Below are 24,176 nucleotides of genomic sequence, written 5' to 3'. Positions count from 1 at the left end.
TGAATTCACACTTAGCTTTATTTACAGCAGACAGTTGATAAGAAACGACAGATGAAATATACAGACAGTGGCGGCTGGTTGCTCTCTCCAGCTGTGCTCGAGACAGACTGCAGTCTGCTCCAGTCAGCAAGCGATAATGTGGAGGCGCAGGGTGAGAACACACGGGACGACAGAAATCTTCCCTTTTCTCAATTAAAGTTGCTTATGAGTTTGCAGGACTACAGCCAAGCTGATTTGAATAAGCACTGAATTTGCGTAAAAGAAATGCAAGGCGTTTTGCAGGGCACTCACAGATACAGACACACGCACACTCACACAGGGCCAGTTTCTCCTGAAACCAATAAATCCCTCCAGAATATCCAGGAAAACCAGAGCACCCCGACAACATCCACTGGGACACGAGGAGAACACAGAAACCCCACACAGACAGCATGCCAGGAGGTGGCCCTGGAGCCTCAAGGCCTCAGGGCCACGAGACAGCAGTGCTAATCACTTCACTGCCATGCCGACCCCTGATTTCAATAACCTTGTCTTTTAATCTCTTAATCTCTTGTTGCAGCACTCCTAATACACAGAGAGAATACGAGAATTAATGCTCTTTAAAGTAATTCTCTGTAGACTCGGGAAGCTCTTATTATAATTATTTCACAGCAGACTGTGGTGAGCTATAATAAGACACAACCTCTCTTTCATCAACCCTGGAACAGAACTGAAACAGAACTGAAACAAAAATAGGTGTCCAGAAGGGCTGACTGCACTCAGTTTTCATTCAAATTCCTTCCAAGGTCAAAGGTCACAGTACTCCTATTTTCTAATATTGACGCTGGCATATTCTGTCTCCTGATATTGCGTAGCGTTGTCCTGTCTTTTGCGTCTTCCCTGATTCAGCCTGGACTGATCCAGCCCTGCATAAGTCACCTCTTCTGGTGTCACTCCAGTCCCTCTTGCTGTGCCTTCCGGCTTCTTGCCCCCGACCTGTGCATAAACACAGGCTTCAGCGGCCGGTGAGACTGCAGCGTGACGAGGTGGGTTGGAGGAAAGAGAGAGTCGGGCATAAGTCACTTCCTGTAGACACAGAGAGAGAGAGGGGTTAATACAGACAAAGGACTGACTGGACACTCCAGTACATTAACACTGCACTGAGAGAGAGGGGTTAATACAGTCCAGACACACTGACTGGACACTACAGTACATTAACACTGCACTGAGAGAGAGGGGTTAATACAGTCCAGACACACTGACTGGACACTCCAGTACATTAACACTGCACTGAGAGAGAGGGGTTAATACAGTACAGACACACTGACTGGACACTCCAGTCCATTAACACTGCACTGAGAGAGAGAGGGGTTAATACAGCACGGACACTTTATGTAGTGAAAATAATAATACAATTTATAATATTGGGAAATCTCAACAACAGTAACAATAATAAAGCACTCACTGCATCTTCAGTAGAAGTGTGTTTGATGGCATCTTCTGGCCTGTATTGTGACAGGGAAAACAGAGACAATCATTAACTGGAACCCTAGATGGAGAGACAGCACAAGAACAGCAGCCCCAGAGGGGTCGCCTGGGGTTTCTGTCAGACTGCTGAAGCACCAGAGAGGTGAGCTGTTAGAGGAAGATTGTTCCTCAATGGATTTGTTTCAGTTGTCAGCGCAGAGAGAAACCCAAGAACTGGGGATCCCACTTTCAGCTGGGTGTTGGTTTTCTGGGTGTAATCTGCAAACAATTCCTTTTCTTGAAAAAGCTGCAACAGGGGAAACAAAGACATCACCAATTTCATTGGATCAGACTGTGTGATATCTGATGTCAGATGTCTGTACCGAACTCCTATCTCTAAACCCCCTAAAGATTTTAATAACTCTGAACCATACAGTCTCAGAACCCTTGATTCCTCTGTGTTATCATGATAATCAGATTGGTTATAATTTAGAACACCCAGAAGACTCCCACATACAGATTCCTGTCTCTCTGGTTTGTCACCATATGGAATACTGTTTAATATCCAATAAGCTGGGAACCCCTGGACAACAAAACAAATGTTTGATTTTAAGATTTACAAATATCCATGTTCGAAAGAGCTACCATTTCTATTAAGATCAATAAAAGTCATTTGTCAGAGGAACAAGGGACAAAGACTGATTCCTCCTTTTTAATTAGACCAAGATGAAAGGAATAAGACTCCTCTGATGGCTTTCATTATTTCAAATTCAGATCACTGGAGAATGTCTTGGGCAAGAGAGCACTATGGAACAGAAGAGAAAGCAGAGAAGAGAGAGAAGAGAGCCGAGGAAGAGAAAGAGGGAGAAAGGGGTGTTTGATACTGACCTCACATCTCCCTTCTGTCCTCCTGAAAGAGATAGAATACATTTCCATTATTCTCAGGACCAGTGCATCAGTAGAAGAGACGACAGTAGTAGGTGCAGTAGAAGAGACAGCAGGTGTGGTAGAAGAGACAGCGGGTGCAGTAGAAGAGACAGCGGGTGTGGTAGAAGAGACAGTAGATGCAGTAGAAGAGACAGCAGGTGCAGTAGAAGAGACAACAGGTGCAGTAGAAGAGACAGCAGGTGCAGTAGAAGAGACAACAGGTGCAGTAGAAGAGACAACAGGTGCAGTAGAAGAGACAACAGGTGCAGTAGAAGAGAGCAGGTGTGGTAGAAGAGACAGCAGGTGCAGTAGAAGAGACAGCGGGTGCAGTAGAAGAGACAGCGGGTGCGGTAGAAGAGACAGCAGGTGCAGTAGGAGAGACAGCAGGTGCAGTAGAAGAGACAACAGGTGCAGTAGAAGAGACAGCGGGTGCAGTAGAAGAGACAACAGGTGCAGTAGAAGAGACAGCGGGTGCAGTAGAAGAGACAACAGGTGCAGTAGAAGAGACAGCAGGTGCAGTAGAAGAGACAGCAGGTGCAGTAGAAGAGACAACAGGTGCAGTAGAAGAGACAGCGGGTGCAGTAGAAGAGACAACAGGTGCAGTAGAAGAGACAGCGGGTGCAGTAGAAGAGACAACAGGTGCAGTAGAAGAGACAACAGGTGCAGTAGAAGAGACAGCAGGTGCAGTAGAAGAGACAACAGGTGCAGTAGAAGAGACAGCGGGTGTGGTAGAAGAGACAGCGGGTGCAGTAGAAGAGACAACAGGTGCAGTAGAAGAGACAGTAGATGCAGTAGAAGAGACAGCAGGTGCAGTAGAAGAGACAACAGGTGCAGTAGAAGAGACAGCGGGTGCAGTAGAAGAGACAACAGGTGCAGTAGAAGAGACAACAGGTGCAGTAGAAGAGACAGCAGGTGCAGTAGAAGAGACAACAGGTGCAGTAGAAGAGACAACAGGTGCAGTAGAAGAGACAGCGGGTGCAGTAGAAGAGACAGCGGGTGCGGTAGAAGAGACAGTAGATGCAGTAGAAGAGACAGCAGGTGCAGTAGAAGAGAGCAGGTGCAGTAGAAGAGACAGTAGATGCAGTAGAAGAGACAGCAGGTGCAGTAGAAGAGACAACAGGTGCAGTAGAAGAGACAACAGGTGCAGTAGAAGAGACAGTAGATGCAGTAGAAGAGACAGCAGGTGCAGTAGAAGAGACAACAGGTGCAGTAGAAGAGACAGCGGGTGCAGTAGAAGAGACAACAGGTGCAGTAGAAGAGACAACAGGTGCAGTAGAAGAGACAGCGGGTGTGGTAGAAGAGACAGCGGGTGCAGTAGAAGAGACAACAGGTGCAGTAGAAGAGACAACAGGTGCAGTAGAAGAGACAGTAGATGCAGTAGAAGAGACAGCAGGTGCAGTAGAAGAGACAACAGGTGCAGTAGAAGAGACAGCGGGTGCAGTAGAAGAGACAACAGGTGCAGTAGAAGAGACAACAGGTGCAGTAGAAGAGACAGCAGGTGCAGTAGAAGAGACAGCAGGTGCAGTAGAAGAGACAACAGGTGCAGTAGAAGAGAGCAGGTGCAGTAGAAGAGACAGCGGGTGCAGTAGAAGAGACAGCGGGTGCGGTAGAAGAGACAGTAGATGCAGTAGAAGAGACAGCAGGTGCAGTAGAAGAGAGCAGGTGCAGTAGAAGAGACAGCAGGTGCAGTAGGAGAGACAGCGGGTGTGGTAGAAGAGACAGTAGATGCAGTAGAAGAGACAGCGGGTGCAGTAGAAGAGACAACAGGTGCAGTAGAAGAGACAACAGGTGCAGTAGAAGAGAGCAGGTGCAGTAGAAGAGACAGCAGGTGCAGTAGGAGAGACAGCGGGTGTGGTAGAAGAGACAGTAGATGCAGTAGAAGAGACAGCGGGTGCAGTAGAAGAGACAACAGGTGCAGTAGAAGAGACAACAGGTGCAGTAGAAGAGACAACAGGTGCAGTAGAAGAGAGCAGGTGCAGTAGAAGAGACAGCGGGTGCAGTAGAAGAGACAACAGGTGCAGTAGAAGAGACAACAGGTGCAGTAGAAGAGAGCAGGTGCAGTAGAAGAGACAGCAGGTGCAGTAGAAGAGACAACAGGTGCAGTAGGAGAGACAGCGGGTGTGGTAGAAGAGACAGTAGATGCAGTAGAAGAGACAGCGGGTGCAGTAGAAGAGACAGCAGGTGCAGTAGGAGAGACAGCAGGTGCAGTAGAAGAGACAACAGGTGCAGTAGAAGAGACAACAGGTGCAGTAGAAGAGACAACAGGTGCAGTAGAAGAGACAACAGGTGCAGTAGAAGAGAGCAGGTGCAGTAGAAGAGACAACAGGTGCAGTAGAAGAGACAGCGGGTGCAGTAGAAGAGACAGCAGGTGCAGTAGGAGAGACAGCAGGTGCAGTAGAAGAGAGCAGGTGTGGTAGAAGAGACAGCGGGTGCAGTAGAAGAGACAGCGGGTGTGGTAGAAGAGACAGTAGATGCAGTAGAAGAGACAGCGGGTGCAGTAGAAGAGACAGCAGGTGCAGTAGAAGAGACAGCAGGTGCAGTAGAAGAGACAGCGGGTGCAGTAGAAGAGACAGCGGGTGCGGTAGAAGAGACAGTAGATGCAGTAGAAGAGACAGCAGGTGCAGTAGAAGAGAGCAGGTGCAGTAGAAGAGACAGTAGATGCAGTAGAAGAGACAGCAGGTGCAGTAGAAGAGACAGCGGGTGCGGTAGAAGAGAGCAGGTGTGGTAGAAGAGACAGCGGGTGCAGAAGAAGAGACAGCGGGTGCAGTAGAAGAGACAGCGGGTGTGGTAGAAGAGACAGTAGATGTAATAGAAATATCATTAATACCTGTAGTAGTAACAGCAGTCATAGCACCACTATGATTATGGAGACAGGAACAATTCTAGCAGCAGTCACACTAATAACCCAGCCCCTGTCACCAGCTGCAGTGGAGGCAGCAGTGGGAGGTGTGCAGAGAGACAGGTACCTGTTTTCTGGTGATGAGAGCAACGCCACACGACCATGGCCACCAGCAGGACCAGGATGACCCCCACAGTCACCACGCTGACCACAATGACAGTCTCACTCTCCCCGTTTCTATCTGGAGGACCACAGGGAAAACAGGGCGCATGAGCACAGACTGTCAGGGAACCAACAGGGAGAATGGGAGGATCCTCATGCGTAGCTGTGAATCCTGCGGAATGCAGTGTAGCACCGGGACAATATCCGAAAGACGTAATCCTGAGGCCTGGTCGACAGGAGAGGCAATGAGTCCCGTAACCAGGGAAATCCCAAAATAGACCATCCTTAAGATGAAACCCAAAAAGTGTGGTCAAAAAGGGCAGGAGAAAAGATCAGGAACTGGGAGATCGGTCAGAAGAAGAATTCTACAGGAGGCTTCCCGACAGCGCGTGAGGGAATACTGAAGGGAGAGGGGCGCGGTTGGATAAGTGGTCCAGGAGTGAGAACCTGTGGAATCTGGTGCCTGTGAGAATGTGGTGGGTTCGGTCGGGAATGAGATCGTGAAACAGTGGGTTCAGGAATGTAAGGGTGTTTGCGAGGGAGAGTGTGGGGTGGGACACGGACAAGGCAGCACTGTGCCCAGATCTTTGGGCACCCCTGTGTGTCATCTCCAAGACAGAGTGGAGGAATACAGGTTATTGTTTTTATAAATACTGAACATAGCCTCTGTACACTGTCACACACACTGAACATACCTACTGTACACTGTCACACACACTGAACATACCCACTGTACAATGTAACACACACTGACACACTGAACATACCCATTGTACACTGTAACACACACTGAACATACCTACTGTACACTGTAAGACACACTGAACATTCCCACTGTAACACACACTGAACATACCCACTGTACACTAATACACACTGAACATATCCAGTATACACTGTCACACAAACTGAACATACCCACTGCCTGATCTGAAGGAGTTCTGGTTTAACAGAAACAGTACACCCAGGTGAATATTTCACTATAAGCTGCAGTGTGGAAGGTTGGTCTGGGCTCTGTACAAGGAACAGAGAGGTTGAGAGTTCAAATCCTGAATGGCACGGCACAGCTATTGAAGGCCTTAGCCCTTCGAACGGAACGTAGGGAGAGGTAGAGGAGTGGTCGAGGCTCTGGCCTCGTACGTGAGAGGCTGAGGGACCGAGGAGCTCGAGAGCAAGGCGTGCAGTAGGCAGTAGGCAGAGAGAACCAGGCAGTTTTCCTAACCTCATGCTTGGTTCTGGTGGGCCTGCTGCCGGGAGGTTTTTGCAGTATGCTGAGTGAGGAGTTGTGGGCTCCAGAGATCAGAAGCGGCAGCTTGCGGTTTTGTGTTTTAGGAACAGAGAAGCAGAAGTGCTTCGTCTTTCTCAACATTTATTCTGCTCTCTTTACCCCTCCTGAATGAGACAGCGAGATGCTGTGACTGACACACTAACACAGACCCCTGCTCTCTGTACCCCTGTAACTGACACAGTAACACAGACCCCTGCTCTCTGTACTCCTGTAACTGACACACTAACACAGACCCCTGCTCTCTGTACCCCTGTAACTGACACAGACACACAGACCCCTGCTCTCCGTACCCCTGTAACTGACACAGTAACACAGACCCCTGCTCTCTGTACCCCTGTAACTGACACAGTAACACAGACCCCTGCTCTCTGTACCCCCATAACTGACACAGTAACACAGACCCCTGCTCTCTGTACCCCTGTAACTGACACAGTAACACAGACCCCTGCTCTCCGTACCCCTGTAACTGACACAGTAACACAGACCCCTGCTCTCTGTACCCCTGTAACTGACACAGTAACACAGACCCCTGCTCTCTGTACCCCTGTGACTGACACAGTAACACAGACCCCTGCTCTCTGTACCCCTGTAACTGACACAGACACACAGACCCCTGCTCTCTGTACCCCCATAACTGACACAGTAACACAGACCCCTGCTCTCTGTACCCCTGTAACTGACACAGTAACACAGACCCCTGCTCTCTGTACCCCTGTGACTGACACAGTAACACAGACCCCTGCTCTCTGTACCCCTGTAACTGACACAGTAACACAGACCCCTGCTCTCTGTACCCCTGTAACTGACACAGTAACACAGACCCCTGCTCCCTGTACCCCTGTAACTGACACAGTAACACAGACCCCTGCTCTCTGTACCCCTGTGACTGACACAGTAACACAGACCCCTGCTCCCTGTACCCCCATAACTGACACAGTAACACAGACCCCTGCTCCCTGTACCCCTGTAACTGACACAGTAACACAGACCCCTGCTCTCTGTACCCCTGTAACTGACACAGACACACAAACCCCTGCTCTCTGTACCCCTGTAACTGACACAGTAACACAGACCCCTGCTCTCCGTACCCCTGTAACTGACACAGACACGCCAGCCCCCTGCTCTGTGCACCCCCTTATCTCACACAGACACACCGGCTCCCTGCTCTAACCAGTAACCTCTCTAACAGCTCACCAGACCAGAAAGACCAACCACAGAGACCTTAAACATTACTAGCACCTCACAGACCAGAAAGACAGTTTGGTACAGATACTACTGGGTGTTTTGACACAGTATCACAGTGTAGAATTCAGCACAAATGCTCAAGAAGATGGACTGAAACTGTACTAACCCCAAACCAGGAATAAGAGATTTTCACGTACTGGTTTAGAATCTTTTGAAGGAGATAAAACACCCAAGGAGAACATGACTTTCCTTCCTGACCCATTTTACTCTTAAATAACAGACTCCCAGTACACAGCAGTCTGATCCGCTCCAGGTTTTACAGTCTTGTCAATCACACTCCCAGTACACAACACTCTGATCCACTCCAGGTTTTACAGTCTTGTCAGTCTCACTCCCAGTACACAGCAGTCTGATCCACTCCAGGCTTGGTGCCAGCTGTGGGCTGGCTGTGTGTCTGTCCTGTAAGATGCAGGAGCAGGTGGTGCATCGGGTCAGGAAGCCCTGGAGAGGATCAGACTGCTGGACTCTGAGTCTGATCCATCTCCCTTGTTGTATCTCACCTGGGCCAGAAGATTTCTGTGTGTCCAGTACAAACTGGCTCGTCTTGGGTAGGTTCAGTCCCAGTACCTCTGCTGTACAGTTCACAGTAAGTCTGTCTTGCAGAGTGAGACTCAGGTTTCTCTCAGCACTGAAGGTTCCATCGTGCAGTGGGTTACCCTTTAACTCTGCAGCGCCGCCCTGGTGGCTCCAGGTGATACTGATGTTCATGGGGTAGTAGCCCTGAACAGAGCAGGTCAGAGTGACTGTGTGGTTCACTGAGGCCGCCTTTGAAATTTTGGGTAGAGGGGCAACTGAGAAAGAGAGGGGGAGAGAGTGGGAGAGGAGATCAGGAGGTTTGTCAAAATAGCAGCAAGGGCAGAAAGTCCAAAGCATTTGTGTACAGCAAGTCTGCGAGAGAGAGAGACTTCAAGTTGAAGAGCTCTGCTACTGCCTGTGTCTGAGCCCGGGGACAATGAGGAAGATGAAGAGCTCTGCTCTTGCCTGTGTCTGAGCCCAGGGACAGTGAGGAAGATGAAGAGCTCTGCTCCTGCCTGTGTCTGAGCCCAGGGACAGTGAGGAAGATGAAGAGCTCTGCTCCTGCCTGGGGACAGTGAGGAAGATGAAGATCTCTGCTCCTGCCTGTGTCTGAGCTGCAGGGAGCTGCGGACAGGTTCGGGGGAAATCTGGGGTTCCTGCTTGCAGAAGGGTTGTCAGGGTGGGGTGGATCACTCATGTGTTGAAGATCTGTCAGGATCACTATGACAGGTGGAATGGCCTTGTGACCTGCTTGTGACCTGTCTGAAGACCCTGCGTTCTTCTGTACCTCACAGTGCACACTTTCACTCCTAATGATTCTTAAAAAGCAGCTACCTAAACACCACCTTTCAAACTAATTTTAAAAAAGTTTGGACACCACTTTACACCAAGCTTAGTGGGAGTGTGCAACAAGCTCCCCTGGCTTCTCTCCAGAAGCAGTTCAATGTGATCCTGGGTCAATTAACTACTGTCTTCCTAGCAGGCCAGATGGGCCGATGGCCTCCTCTCTTCTGTGACCTGGGTCGTATTCCTAAATTAGCTTCCTCAGTGTAAACACACATGGAGAAAGAGATGGCACAAATTAAACACCTGCTGTCCAACCACAAAACACAAGTCACTACAACTCACAACCTACATCCCTGAATGGCAGCATGCTCCCACAACCCTTTGTGTAAACAGTGCCTCCTGTCCTCAGTCTACACCTGTCTACACCTGTCTAGAGCTCATCCTGAGAGACAGGCAGAGGGCTTCAGGGACTCACACTCACCGATCCACTAATTCAAAACTGCCAGCAGGTTCTTACTCTTTATTTCTATTTCTGTTCCTGGAAAAGGGTGAAATTGGTTTTATTCTTGCAGAAACTACAGAGACGACGGGGCTTAACCACTTCTCCCCCTGACTTCCTTCTGCGGCATTTTTCTCTCTTCACTATCTTCCTCCCTCTTTCTCTCACCCCCTCTCTCTCTGTGCAGTGTTAATGTCCTGGAGTGTCCAGTCAGTGTGTCTGGACTGTATTAACCCCTCTCTCTCAGTGCAGTGTTAATGTACTGGAGTGTCCAGTCAGTGTGTCTGGACTGTATTAACCCCTCTCTCTCAGTGTAGTGTTAATGTCCTGTAGTGTCCAGTCAGTGTGTCTGTACTGTATTAACCCCTCTCTCTCAGTGCAGTGTTAATGTACTGGAGTGTCCAGTCAGTGTGTCTGGACTGTATTAACCCCTCTCTCTCAGTGCAGTGTTAATGTACTGTAGTGTCCAGTCAGTGTGTCTGGACTGTATTAACCCCTCTCTCTCAGTGCAGTGTTAATGTACTGTAGTGTCCAGTCAGTGTGTCTGTACTGTATTAACCCCACTTTCTCTGTCAGTAGTATTACTGTACTCACTGCCGATGTGGTCTCTGAGTTGTATGGTCTTTTCCTTGCTTGTATTAAAGTGTGATGCTTCACAGGTGATGTTATTACTGATGTCTTCTGCTGTGATGTCCAGATTGAAGACACTGCTGAGCTGCCCCTTCGGTTCCTTCCTGATTCGATTACTGTTCTTTCTCCAGGACAGAACCGTGCCCTGAGGTCCAGTCACACTGCAGTTCAGACTGATGCTTCCTGGCACCACGACTCTGCCAGCACTAGGGCCCTGGAGCTCTGGACTGTGAAGTCTTACTGCAGCACAAGAGAGAGGCTGACTGGCACTCTGGTTACAACATCAGGGGTTAGAAGGAGTTATTCCAGTGCCCATGTCACCCTGCAGTGTTTGGGGCACTTTACAAGGTAAAAACACAAAACTCACAAAAAATAGGGAAATTAAATCAGAACAACACGATACACAAACAAAGAAATAAAGGTGTCAATTATAAGTGGAAAAGGGAGAAGTACAGACACTGATGAAAAGCCTGACTAAACAAATATATGAGTCTAGATCTACAAGCTGTAAGAGTCTATATTTCTAGGTGGCAGTGTAAGTTGTTACACTTACATGTATTATTAAAATGTTTAAATGAGGAATAACATTACTTACATATTAATATTCCCCTTTTCCATTTTATGTCTTTCCATTATTTTTTTTCTTACCTGTCATATAAATCTTAACTACTTCATTCAGATGTTATTCTTGTGGCTTTCTTGTAATTCACTGTGGATCGGGTCTTCTCATGAAGCCACTGATTGGCTCCTGAAGAGAGTGGGAACATTTGGGACCATTTTTATTAATGGCACCAAATTGTTCCTGGTTTGACAAAGCCACTCCAACGTCAGAGGTTTTAACGCCTTGACTACAGCACTGACTCACACTGACTTGCTGCTTACAACACACTGACTCACACTGACCCACTGTGACTACAGCATACTGGCCCACTGTGAATACAACACTACTGACCCATTGTTAATACTGCCACACTGAGACACATTGACAATGTCACGTTTTCACCCCCATGTGATGTACAGTATCTTCACCTCTCAGGATCAGGCCTGGGTGAATACTGGAGCAGCTCTGGTTATTGAGGTTATCTGTTCTTGCCCCTGAGAGAGCTCTGATCCTGGAGAGAGTGGAGTGAGATTGAAGACACTCACCTGTCACTGTCAGAGTCACTCCTGGTCCTGGGACTGTGATCTCACTGGTGGAACCTGGTCTGTACTTGTCACAGTAATAGACCCCAGAGTCCCCCAGGGTCAGGTTGTCTATTCTGATGGACTTGTCTGTTAGATGGTTATCTAATATAAAGGTCACGCGGGGGTCACTGGCCCCACCTCCTGTATTGAAGAAGGGCTGTCTGCCTCTGCCTGTGTCTCTGCTCCACCTCGCTGCTCCAGCACTTGTATTACGGACAGTACAGTTCAGAGTGACCGACTGCCCCTCAGTCCCAGTGACCAGACTCGGGACCTGAGTGATCACATCTTCCCCCATCACAGCTCCTGGAAGACAACACAGGTCTCCTGTCAGTGTCAGCACACTAGCCCCCCAGGCCAGAGAGCAGGTCAGTATTTTACTAACCTACAACAGATCTTCCTTAATCAGCCTGTCCTTGTTTAGTCTGCCACTTTTATTTCTACAGGATTCTGCGAGTCTGTGTAAAAACTTAAGGACATTATTTAATGACAGTAATTAGAATAACAGCAGAGTTTTTAATCCTGAAAGATCCTAAAGATCTCCACGCACAGTACAGACCCAGTACAGTTCTGCCACAGAGATCAGCCCCACTGCACACAGATCAGGGCAGCAGAGAGAAACTGCTGCACCAGGGGGATTGGGGGTGATCTGAGGTACTGGACTTCACCCAGTGAAGTGACACACAGCAGCCCCACTGCACACAGATCAGGGCAGCAGAGAGGAACTGCTGCACCAGGGGGATTGGGGGTGATCTGAGGTACTGGACTTCACCCAGTGAAGTGACACACAGCAGCCCCACTGCACACAGATCAGGGCAGCAGAGAGAAACTGCCTCACCAGGGGGGTTGTGGGTGATCTGGGGTACTGGACTTCACCCAGTGAAGTGACACAGCAGCTATATTAATATAGCTAGCCCTATTTGTGACCCTTCGTGGAGCTGAATAGGAGCTCTTTTCTTGAGGGCAACGTCAGAAAAACCCACTGATGAATGCTTAAAAATACAGGGAAAAAGTAACAGCACACTCCATATACAGAAGATTGAAGACAACAGCTGGCACTGGTTGGGAATTTACTTTGAAGGTGAAATTCAGTGGTTCTCACTGAAGAGGTTTCATATTAGGGAGGAACTGTATATTGTATGAGTTATGGACACCTGTGTCTGTTTAATTCAGATGACAGAGGCTCAGTCTGAGCCAACATGTTAATCTCTGAACAGGGTCAAGAAGGAAATATTTCCTCAGCCCGTTCCACAGCTCTTCTTGTGACTGGGAATTCTTGCAGGCAGTATGTTTAAAGGGGGAATATGTTGTGTGTGACAGATATCAAGAGATCGAATCCTCACATGATTCCTTCTCTGTGAGGCTAGACTTGCTCTCTGGAGACGGCACAGGAAAGATACTGTATTAACGAGACTCCTCTCCACTCTCACAGCCCAGACGTCTTTCAGGAAGCAGCTGGATGAGATCCAGGGATTAATTACTAAGTGTGTGCTGATCAGATCTCTTTTCCTGTGTTCTTATCTAGGTCTCGCTTGCAGGGTTAAGACCTGTTTCCTGGTTCTGGAAAAGGCTGGGCTAAGATACTCGCAGTTTCTGTAAATACCAGCAGTAGATACTGGGTCTTTCTGTCTTTTGTTATCGAGTGTGAACGTTTGTGCAGTGAGTCTGCCCACGTGTTCACCGTGCTGGTGAACAAAGAAGCCGCATCTCCACATTGTGACCTCTCCACATTCCCAGACAAGAGGAGCGTAATGATTAACTGACAGAATTTGTTTGTCAGGCACACTGGTGTCCAGCCCTGATCTAATTACTGTAACACAAGGTGCACTTGTTTGTCGTTCCAGGCTGGGGGTGCGTACAGACATACAGGCCATCACAGGTGGTGATGGGTCATCGTCACCCGACAGGGTCTAGCCCTGCTCTCACCCTGGAGTCTGGTCCGTCAGACCTCAGGGGCTCAGCAGGGCAGCGGCCACTGTGAGGGGAGTCTGCATGGTGGAGTGTCCTGCTGCTCAGGAAGGTTCTAAGAGAGATCTGGGCGAAATGTGTGCAGTGTAAGTGCACTGACCAGGCGGCAGAGCAGAAGGACAGAGCTGTAGCTGCCTTCACTATTATAGCTTTTGCAGAAGTGAGACAGATCAGAGAGAGATTGCACAGCACAGTTAACCCGCAGGGCAATATGCACACAGGGGAAGCCCTACTGACTGACGTGTTGTGGACAGGGGCAGGAGTCCAGGTCTGCTGATATGGGTGCAGGTCTGTAGGAGCTGGTGGTCGGTGCTGTGGGTGTATGCTGCTCTCTGGCTACAGTTGGCACCACTACATCCAGTAGAAACTCAGGGTGTCACCAAAGGCTGGGTGTCCAGTCCTGTTGGTCTGCCACTCTAGGAAGACGGTAACTCCAGCCCTGAGCATACTCACACTGGACTGAAACAGCCTTCAGTCCGCTGAGCACCAGGTCAGTGCTGTACAGACAGACATGATGGGGGAGACCCAACGCTGTGCAGGTCCTGGGGCCAGGTAAGAGCTGTGGCCCCAGGACCCCAGAGAGGAAGACAAAGCACAGAAATCTAAAAACTCTAGCAACACACCCAAACTCACCAGACCGATATAAAAAATGCTCTTTCGCAGTACCCACAGGTAAGAAAAACAAGCACGTTCTTACAGATGACGCTACAGAGCCTGACAGTTCAAACTCAGGGCTGCAGCCACATGAAACAAGTGCCAAGGATCACGAGCCAAAGCTGCCGGGAACTGCACACATCCTGAGAACAGCACTTGATTAGTCAAGTCTGAGGGCTCTGGGTGAGTAAATACTGGCTTTATCATCCAGACTGAAACAACAGAAAATACCTATTTCATACACTGACAGTGTCCTAGTGCAAATATTCGGCTTCCTGATTTTCTCACATTTATGTGTACAGTAAAAACTGTAGTGCAGTACAGCCCAGTGAGATGAGGGTAAAAGCGCAGGGGGAGTTCTGAATGAGAGGCATTGGTGTTAAATTATAATCCCACAGATGGTGAGGGCACTGTAGTTCATATTGTAACTATTGATCTTAAAAAGACTGTTCTGCTGTAGTGGGACTGTAGCTCCTATTGTAACGGGACTGTTCTCTTGTACTATAACTGTAGCACCTATTGTAGATGAACTGTTCTACTGTACTATGACTGTAGCTCCTATTATAATGGGACTGTTCTTCTGTACTGGGACTGTAGCTTCGATTATAACAAGGCTGTTCTCCTGTATTAAAATTGTAGCTCCTACTGTAATAGGACTGTTCTCCTGTACTGGGACTGTAGCTCCTATTGTAACAGGACTGTTCTCCTGTACTGGGACTGTAGCTCCTATTGTAACAGGACTGTTCTCCTGTACTGGGACTGTAGCTCCTATTGTAACAGGACTGTTCTCCTGTACTGGGACTGTAGCTCCTATTGTATCAGGACTGTTCTACTGTACTGGGACTTTAGCTCCTATTGTAACTGGACTGTTCTACTGTACTGGGACTGTAGCTCCTATTGTAACAGGACTGTTCTCCTGTACTGGGACTGTAGCTCCTATTGTATCAGGACTGTTCTACTGTACTGGGACTTTAGCTCCTATTGTAACTGGACTGTTCTACTGTACTGGGACTGTAGCTCCTATTGTAACAGGACTGTTCTCCTGTACTGGGACTGTAGCTCCTATTGTATCAGGACTGTTCTACATTACTGGGACTGTAGCTCCTATTGTAACAGGACTGTTCTACTGTACTGGGACTGTAGCCGCTATTGTAACGAGACTGTTCTACTGTACTGGGACTGTACTCCTATTGTAACAGGACTGTTCTACTGTACTGGGACTGTAGCTCCTATTGTAACTGGACTGTTCTCCTGTACTGGGACTGTAGCTCCTATTGTAACAGGACTGTTCTACTGTACTGGGACTGTAGCTCCTATTGTAACAGGACTGTTCTACTGTACTGGGACTGTAGCTCCTATTGTAACAAGGCTGTTGTCCTGTATTAAAACTGTAGCTCCTACTGTAATAGGACTGTTCTACTGTACTGGGACTGTAGCTCCTATTGTAACAGGACTGTTCTACTGTACTGGGACTGTAGCTCCTATTGTAACAAGGCTGTTGTCCTGTATTAAAACTGTAGCTCCTACTGTAATAGGACTGTTCTACTGTACTGAGACTGTAGCTCCTATTGTAACAGAACTGTTCTACTGTACTGGGACAGTAGCCCCTATTATAATAAGACTGTTGTCCTGTACTGGGATTGTACCCCCTATTGTAACAGGACTAACTACAGCTCTGTATTGAAGCAGGCTATTTTATAAAAATAAATGATAGAAGTCAAGAATTAATATAATTAAAAGCAGTTTTTACCTTGAGAGAGAAGTGCGAGGGTCAGACAGAAAGGAATCCAGCGTCTTGATTTGGGCAGAATCATTGTGTTCTCAGGGCAGGAGACTTGCTTGTCTCAGTACCGACTCTCTGTCAGAGAGAGGGAAGGAGAGAGAAAGAGGGAAGTGACACATTCAGCGTGTGTGTATGTGTGTGTGTGTGAGGGGTAAATGCACACAGTCTACACTGGGGGAAAATCTGGAGCTGACACGGACCGGCCACGCTCAAGTGAAAGAGAGAGGATGGGAGGGTCATGCTTCCTCAGACAGGAAAGGGAAATGGCAGCGCGGCTCCATTGTGAAATCAGAGGGGTTAATAAAGAGTAATGAGTGTCCTGGCAGGGTCCCAGTGCTCCAAGCTCCTCAATGACTCAGAATCAGTCCAGGATCAGGAGTCTCCCACAAGCCCTGCTAACACCCTTAGTATGCCACACGTGTCCCGGCGGTGTGATCTCGCACACCGAGCGCTTCAAGACGCAAGACAAGCCCACTAAAGGGGGATGATACTCGGCAGAGACACGTCTTTCCCACAGTTGATCTGGATGATGAAATTGTAGCCGAAGCTGATCTGCCTGCTGCAGAGCACGAGACGTTCAGTAGGAGTTCCTCCGGGCAGAGCACTGGGCACCACCGCGGTCACTTCAACACCTCGCCGACTCGCCCTCGGAGCGCGTCCTCATTGCTGCAGCGGAAGAAACGTCGCCCAACATCTCGGCGTCTGTAGCGACACAGCTCCGGTTCGGCGGCGGTTCCGGCCGGTCCAGGTGGATCCAGTCTGAGAGATCGATCATCGCAAGCCCTTTCTCACCACCTTCGAATGAGAAGAGCCACTCCGTCTGGACAGTGCCGCCTCCGGTACAGTTGACGCAGAGCACAGAGCAGTGGTGAGACCGGGGTGAAGATCCAGCACGTGGTTCTGTTGGGCTGAGGTCCCGACCCACCCGCAGTCCCGAGTCCTGAGTTCTGAAGGACTGAACTCATACAGCTGACTGTGGACTCAGAAACATTCAGGGGAGAAGGACTGAGCTCATACAGCTGACTGTGGACTCAGAAACATTCAGGGGAGAAGGACTGAGATCATACAACTGACTGTGGACTCAGAAACATTCAGGGGAGAAGGACTGAGCTCATACAGCTGACTGTGGACTCAGAAACATTCAGAGGAGAAGAACTGAGCTCATACAGCTGACTGTGGACTCAGAAACATTCAGGGGAGAAGGACTGAGCTCATACAGCTGACTGTGGACTCAGAAACATTCAGAGGAGAAGGACTGAGCTCATACAGCTGACTGTGGACTGAACTTAGGCATTGCAGCAATATTTCTGTCTGCAGTTCTACAGGTATAAAGACACAATGTTAACAAGACAAGGATACTGGACGGCAAACAGGACAAAATCTGTTTTTTTCTTTATTACAGCAAATGAAACAACATGAGTGTGCCATCTTTACAAAAATCAATAAATAATAACAAATAAATACTTTGTTCTATAAAAGTGTCCAGTTTAGTGAGATTCCAATAGAGGATTTCTCTCCCTCTCTCCCATCACTGTGAGGTTTTGGGGCTGATCTTCCACAGGTAAGTCTGTCCCTCTACTACCTCCCTTTCTCTCCTCTCTCGGCATCCTGTCTCCCTCTTCTTCCTCTCATCTCCCTCTGCTCCCCTCCTTCTCCCCTCCTCCCGTCTCCTGCCCTGCCTCTCTCCTCCTCTCCCTGCCCCCTGCAGTCTCAGCTCTTGAGGCCGCTCCTCTGTAAGTGCCTCTTGATCAGCTGGATGCGGTTGTGCACGTAGAACTTCACCGCTCTCCAGTCCCGAGAGTTGGCACCCAGCAGGGGGCAGTGTGCCAGGCAGCGCTCACACTCCGCCTTGGCCGGAACGCGGAGAAGACGGATATTCTTCTCCAGGTGCTCCTCCACTGCTCGCCTCTCTGCCTCTGACCATGGCCGTTTCAACACCCCTCTTTTCCCTGAGAGAGAAACAGAGAGACGACATTAACACTGCACTGAGAGAGAGGGGTTAATACAGTACAGACACACTGACCGGACACTCCAGTACATTAACACTGCACTGAGAGAGAGGGGTTAATACAGCACAGACACACTGACTGGACACTCCAGTACATTAACACTGCACTGAGAGAGAGGGGTTAATACAGTCCAGACACACTGACTGGACACTCCAGTCCATTAACACTGCTCTGAGAGAGAGGGGTTAATACAGTACAGACACACTGACTGGACACTCCAGTACATTAACACTGCACTGAGAGAGAGGGGTTAATACAGTACAGACACACTGACTGGACACTCCAGTACATTAACACTGCACTGAGAGAGAGGGGTTAATACAGACACAGTGACTGACTGGACACTTCTTCATTAACAGTTAATGTATCAAATTCTTTAACTCACTTACTTGCTGTGGTTATTAAGGAAAAGTTGTGACATACTCAATTTAACTACATTTCCCATGAACACTTGGATTGTTCAAATTAAAAACAATAAACAACATATGACTGAACAAACGTAAGTACTTATACACAACCAAGGCTGGGTAGGACCTGCAGTACCCAGAGAAGCAGAACCTTGGATTTCTGAGAGATGTAGTTTTTGCAGGCAGTTTCCCAGTTTTTTCCCCAGGCATTTCCTACCAGCTTTTCCCATGTTATTTTGGAATTCTCTGTTCCTTCGCCGATCGATTAGCTCCTTAATTACATACCCCTTCGAGTATGAACATTTGTTTTTCCTCAATAGTTTTTTTGCACTTTTTAGAATTCAGTGATATTAATTAATTTTTAATTAACTTCAAATAAATGATTACTGTTGTCAACAATGGTACTCTCATGATAGCTGTCTTACTCTAATATCAACTATGGTACCTATAAAGGAACAAGTAATAGGTTTATTCCATGCTGAAAAAAAGAAGAAAACACAACGTTTCGCCCGTGGAGCCTTCTTCAGGTGTGAGGAGAAGGCTCCACGGCTGAAACGTTGTGTTTTCTTTCTTCTTTTTTTCCAGGGAATAAACCTATTACTTGTTCCCTTGCAGCCTACGAATGCTGACGCAGCTACCCACCTGAACTCCTATGGTACCTATAGATGTGTTTGTCTTAAATAAATAGTATTTTAATTACATCTATTTTTTTATGTTTGAATTACTCAAAAAAGGAATATTACCTCATTTGCTTAACTTGATGAAACGTTTCATTTTAAATGTGACTTTCGGGACAGTACCAAAGCAGGTTTTTTTTTTCCGCTATTTCATATTTAACAGATGTTTCATCTAAGTTCCTCTTTAGATACAAACAAAATAAAAATGGGTCAAGGGAATATCGTATCAAATTTGCGCATTTGCATTGATTTCCCTGCCCCCATGCAAAACACGGCCAGCATTTGAATTGCACGAGAGGTGTCTTTACCCTGCAAACCGACCTGTTGTTGTGTTTTGGCAACGGACAACAGGTCAGTGGGCTGCAGCTGCCGTCTCTGCAGGGGGAATTAAGAGGGAATTAACGCAATATGATGAACGATCAGTGGATTCCTTTCAGCGCTCTTATCCATATCATTTTTTTTCGAAACACTTCTTGTTGGTTTGGTTTCACTTCCTCTGCAATCCATTACAACATCAGTGGTTCTCATTTTGTGTTGTTTAGATATACTATATATATTTTATATAATGTTTCTTTTCAGCGGAATGGAAATTGAAACTTCAGGATAAAAAAAACATTTAATTTCGCTCATTGAACTAAATGCATGAAGTAAGAAGCTACATTTCCCAATATCCCACAGGTTCAGGCATCCAATCAGAGTGAGGCACAGACTGGTCTGTGGTGAATGTCTTGCCTGCCAAGCAGGAGGTCTGGGTTCGATTCCCGGCTCATGCACAAGTTGTTCTTTCTTTAACAAATTGCTCCTTGGAGATTAAAAAAACACTCGATAGTAATAAAATAGATATAATAAATAATATGTATACTAAACTGACATTTCTGTTCATTTTAATGTTAATTTGAAAAATCACAGTATGTTGTAAATTAAGTGTAAAAATATTGAATTAATATTAATAATAAATGTAGTAATGACTAAATAATAAATACAATGAATCACTATTAAAAATGTAACGGGTTTGAAAAATTGAATACAATTTACCAGAATTTCATGTAATTTAACACAATATCTGGTTTAATTTTTTAAGGCCACTAATAATAATAATAATAATAATAATAATAATAATAATGTTTCTTTATTAGCCCTATACAATTTCTTGCATTAGGAATTCGTCTTTTCGCATACCCCAGCTTTTCTCCATGGAGACACAGACACACAGACAGGGAGAGAAGCTTGGGGTCAGAGCCCAGGGTCTGCCATTGGACGGCGCCCCTAGTATTTGCCCCCTTCCTGATTTCCTCTATTATTGCATATTTGTCACACTGTATGTTTTCAGATCTTTAGATGAAATCTAATACTAGATAAAGGGAACCTGAGTGAACAAAACACTTTTTTATTATTATTTCATTTATTTAATAAACAAAGTTATCCAAAACCCATATCCCCTGTGTGAAACAGTTATTGCCCCCTTACACTTAATAACTGGTTGTGCCACCTTTAGCTGCAGTGACTGAAACCACACACTTCTTCGAAACACTTTGTGCAGAACATCTGCAGCGCATCTTTGTGCTGGTAACTTGACCCTGATGGTGAGGGTGAAAGTAAGTGAGGTTTATATTGGGCAGGGCTGGCTGTAATCAAGGCTGACTGTGTTCAATCAGCTGACCCTAATTATCCCTTTAATTAATTAATTACTTTTTCACACAGTGCCAGTTGGTGTTGGATAACTTTGTTAATTAAATAAATGAAATAAGTAAAAAGAAAAAAGTGTTATTTGTTCACTCAGGTTTCTGTTATCTAACATTAGATTTTGGTTGAAGACCTGAAAACATTCAGTGTCAAAAATCTGCAACAATAGAGGAAATCAGTACGACACTGTGTAATACATTCTTAATTAAATAATGAGCAGTAATTTATACACCCTTACTATTTATTCTATATACTCTATTAAATTAACAAAAGAATAATTCTGTTTTTAATAATTAGAGTTATACGATATAGTGACATCCACTATCTTATATGGAGTTGTGTGCAATCATTGTATTTAATGAAATCGTTTTTTGCTAGTAGTATGTGGACAGTGTTATTAGCGCAGGAAAGCACTAATGTGTTAATATTAATACAGTCCTGATTTTTCTGACAAATACACACAGTTGCAGTTGTTTTAAGAATTCACTGCGCCACCTGGCAGTTCTTTCAGAGCAGTGCAGTCTTGCATCAGATGATTTAAAAAGAATAAAAACGTCATGACGGTGTCTACCGTGGTATAACGGGCGACACCTTGCACTTTCTCGATGGCTGCATTTGTACATGTAGCTGGGCGTGTTTCAGTGTGTTGCTGTTCAATGTGGAGTGGTACCTGTTTCCCTGAGATCTGGCTTCACCTGGTCTTGTCTAGATTGACCGTCAGTGCCAGCGTCTGACAGTACTGCTCTCTCCCGGCGTCTCTAGCCCTGTGCATTCTCTCCCCCCTCTCCCTCTCTCCAGTCCTGTCTCTCTCTCCCATCTCCCTGTCTTTTGCACTCTCCAGTCCTGTCTCTCTCTCCCCTCTCCCTGTCTTTCGCACTCTCCAGTCCTGTCTCCCTTTCAATCTCCTCCTTCTGCATCTCTCCAGTCTCTCTCAATTCAATTTTCAATTCAATTCAAGATGCTTTATTGGCATGACCAATGAGTAATGACAGTGTTGCCAAAGCAAAACAAATACAATTAACATAAAACAAAAATCTACAGACATTTCTCTCTCTCTCTCTCCAGGCATGCGTCTCTCTCCTCCCCCTTCACCCTGTCTGTCTGTCTGTCTGTCTGTCTGTATCGCTCACCCTGTCTGGGCTGGGCTCCGGTCCTCTTGCTGCTGTTGCGGGCCGATGGGGACGGGGACGGGGACGTCATCTGGAGACTGGGGGGTGCCCTGGGGGGTCTCCTCTGTCTCTGTTGGCTCTGCGGGAGTGCTGCTGAGGGCAAAGGCTTCTGGGATGAGGAGCTCGACGCGCGCTTCTGTTTCCTGGTCACTTCTTCCTCTTCCTCCTCCTGCTCCTGCTCGTCCTCCGACAGCGCGTCCGCAGAGTTCTCCGACAGCACTGCGCGGAAAAGAGCAGACAGAGGCGCAAAGTCAAAAGCATCTAAGCTGGCAAAGAAAGACAACAAACAAATCACACAGCAGGAGGCCACTCGCCCCATCTGACTCATCTGATCGTGAGTAGCTAATTGATGCGAACGTCTCACATCGCTGTTTCCTGAAGGAAACCAGGGTATCGGCTTTAATAACATGGCTGGGCAACGGATCTGCTGGGCGGGCAGTGTCGGGGCCCTTGAGGATGCTGGATACTGGGATCCAGCCCCCTCATCGTCTCGTAATCCCCTGTTCAGGCTCAGTGCTTCCCATTCCGTACCGACTCTATACTTGTGCTGTGTGTTAAACCTGGCTGATCGGTCACACCTGCTAGGACCTGACACAGCTCCAAATGTTTTCCTGGGATCTGACAAAGCTCCCATTGTTTTCCTGGGATTTGACTGAGCTCCCATTGTTTCCTTGGAATCTGACTGAGCTCCCATTGTTTTCCTGGGATCTGACTGAGCCTCAAATCTTTTCCTGGGATTTGACAGAGCTCCCCTTGTTTTCCTGGGAGCAGAGGACAGAGCTGGTCCTCTGGTCTGAATCTAGAATCGGCCTGATACTCTCTGACCTGACGACAGGAAAGAGGAGAGCAAAGGAACAGAAACAGACAGGCGGGGGGACCAGAAACCCAGGCTGACTCTCGGAAAGAGGCAGACCAGACCGTGGGACAGGAGGAAGTCTCGAGACTGATGGCTCGTCTGCGCGCACCCTTACCATCGAGCTCCAGGCAGATCTGCTCCAGGGTCATGCCCTTAAACATCAGCCCGTCCTTCTCTCCGGCCAGCACGACCCTGGCCACCCTTCCCATCAGCCCCGGGTCCTCCTGCAGCCGCGTGCAGTCCTGGGTCACGTGGTACTCCCTGCGCAGGTAGCCCTCCAGCCGGGAGCGCTGGGCCCGGCCGCAGAGGGAGAGCAGCTGGGACAGGATGGCCACCTGCCTGCGCAGCCGGGTGCAGGTGAGGCTCTGAGGCCGCCGCGCGCCGCAGCTCCTGGCCAGGAGGCGCAGCAGGTCGCCGCCACGCAGAGGGGTGGCCGCGCTGTGGAAGGGGCGCGCAAAGACATAGGGGTTGTCAGGGCTCACTCCCACCTGGACAACAAGAGAAATTTCAATCGATCCGTTAGGAAACTGATAAAACTCCCGACTGCCTAAAAACTAAAATATTTAATTATGTTTTCACTGGAACACACACAAAAATGTCTACATATACAAAAGTGATGTAAATATCAACCACACACTGAGACAGACCACGCCCCAATGTGAATATTAATCACTCAGACAGACCACACCCCTATCTGTGAATATTAATATGTGAATATTAATCACTCACAGATAGACCATGCCTTCATGTGAACACTAACCACGCCCACATACAGACCACACCCTGATGTGAATATTTATCACTCTCCAAGTCAGACGTCATGCAGGGAAAATTAAAAGGCCTCAGACAGACCACACCCTGATGGGAACATGAGCCACACCCAGAGACAGACCACAACTCAATGGGAAATTAACCACTCCCCGAGACAGACCTCGCCCCGATGGGAAATTAACCACACCCAGAGACAGACCTCGCCCCGATGGGAAATTAACCACTCCCCGAGATAGACCTCGCCCCGATGGGAAATTAACCACACCCGGAGACCGACCTCGCCCCGATGGGAAATTAACCACACCCCGAAACAGACCTCGCCCCGATGGGAAATTAACCACACCCCGAGACAGACCTCGCCCCGATGGGAAATTAACCACTCCCCGAGACAGACCTCGCCCCGATGGGAAATTAACCACACCCCGAGACAGACCTCGCCCCGATGGGAAATTAACCACACCCCGAGACAGACCTCGCCCCGATGGGAAATTAACCACACCCCGAGACAGACCTCGCCCCGATGGGAAATTAACCACACCCCGAGACAGACCTCGCCCCGATGGGAAACTAACCACACCCAGAGACAGACCTCGCCCCGATGGAAAATTAACCACACCCCGAGACAGACCTTGCCCCGATGGGAAATTAACCACACCCCGAGACAGACCTCGCCCCAATG

General features: G+C 47.8%; 2 protein-coding genes across 4 annotated transcripts in view; both read right to left on the bottom strand.

The window, feature by feature from the left end:
- Window positions 1-16,111, bottom strand: LOC148656785 (tyrosine-protein phosphatase non-receptor type substrate 1-like). 3 transcript variants are annotated; one of them, XM_088642637.1, is made up of 9 exons: window positions 15,893-16,103; window positions 11,906-11,989; window positions 11,485-11,826; window positions 10,303-10,578; window positions 8,408-8,698; window positions 5,340-5,453; window positions 2,335-2,356; window positions 1,445-1,484; window positions 1-1,065 (listed from the first exon to the last, which is right to left on the bottom strand). In XM_088642637.1, exons 3-9 carry the CDS (start codon window positions 11,816-11,818, stop codon window positions 805-807), a joined length of 1,338 nt encoding a protein of 445 aa, XP_088498763.1. In that variant the 5' UTR covers window positions 11,819-11,826; window positions 11,906-11,989; window positions 15,893-16,103; the 3' UTR covers window positions 1-804. The 3 variants fall into 3 exon arrangements, with proteins under 3 accessions (XP_088498763.1, XP_088498762.1, XP_088498764.1); XM_088642636.1 differs by lacking the exon at window positions 11,906-11,989 and having other exon boundaries at window positions 15,893-16,108; XM_088642638.1 differs by lacking the exons at window positions 10,303-10,578; window positions 11,906-11,989 and having other exon boundaries at window positions 15,893-16,111.
- A 1,194-nt stretch (window positions 16,112-17,305) lies between these two features.
- LOC148656784 (uncharacterized) overlaps window positions 17,306-24,176 on the bottom strand; it is a 32,646-nt gene continuing 25,775 nt past the window's right edge. Inside the window, exons 9-11 of the mRNA XM_088642635.1 lie at window positions 22,842-23,214; window positions 21,832-22,089; window positions 17,306-17,874 (exon numbers count right to left, since the gene is read on the bottom strand). Of these exons, the coding sequence (XP_088498761.1) occupies window positions 17,636-17,874; window positions 21,832-22,089; window positions 22,842-23,214 (870 nt within the window). The 3' untranslated portion in view covers window positions 17,306-17,635. The remainder of the gene's footprint in view (window positions 17,875-21,831; window positions 22,090-22,841; window positions 23,215-24,176) is intronic.

The sequence above is a fragment of the Lepisosteus platostomus genome, chromosome 8, assembly GCF_059453375.1.
Source record: "Lepisosteus platostomus isolate fLepPlt1 chromosome 8, fLepPlt1.hap1, whole genome shotgun sequence".
In the NCBI taxonomy this organism is placed as follows: domain Eukaryota; kingdom Metazoa; phylum Chordata; class Actinopteri; order Semionotiformes; family Lepisosteidae; genus Lepisosteus; species Lepisosteus platostomus.
This window is presented reverse-complemented; position numbering and strand designations above follow the sequence as displayed.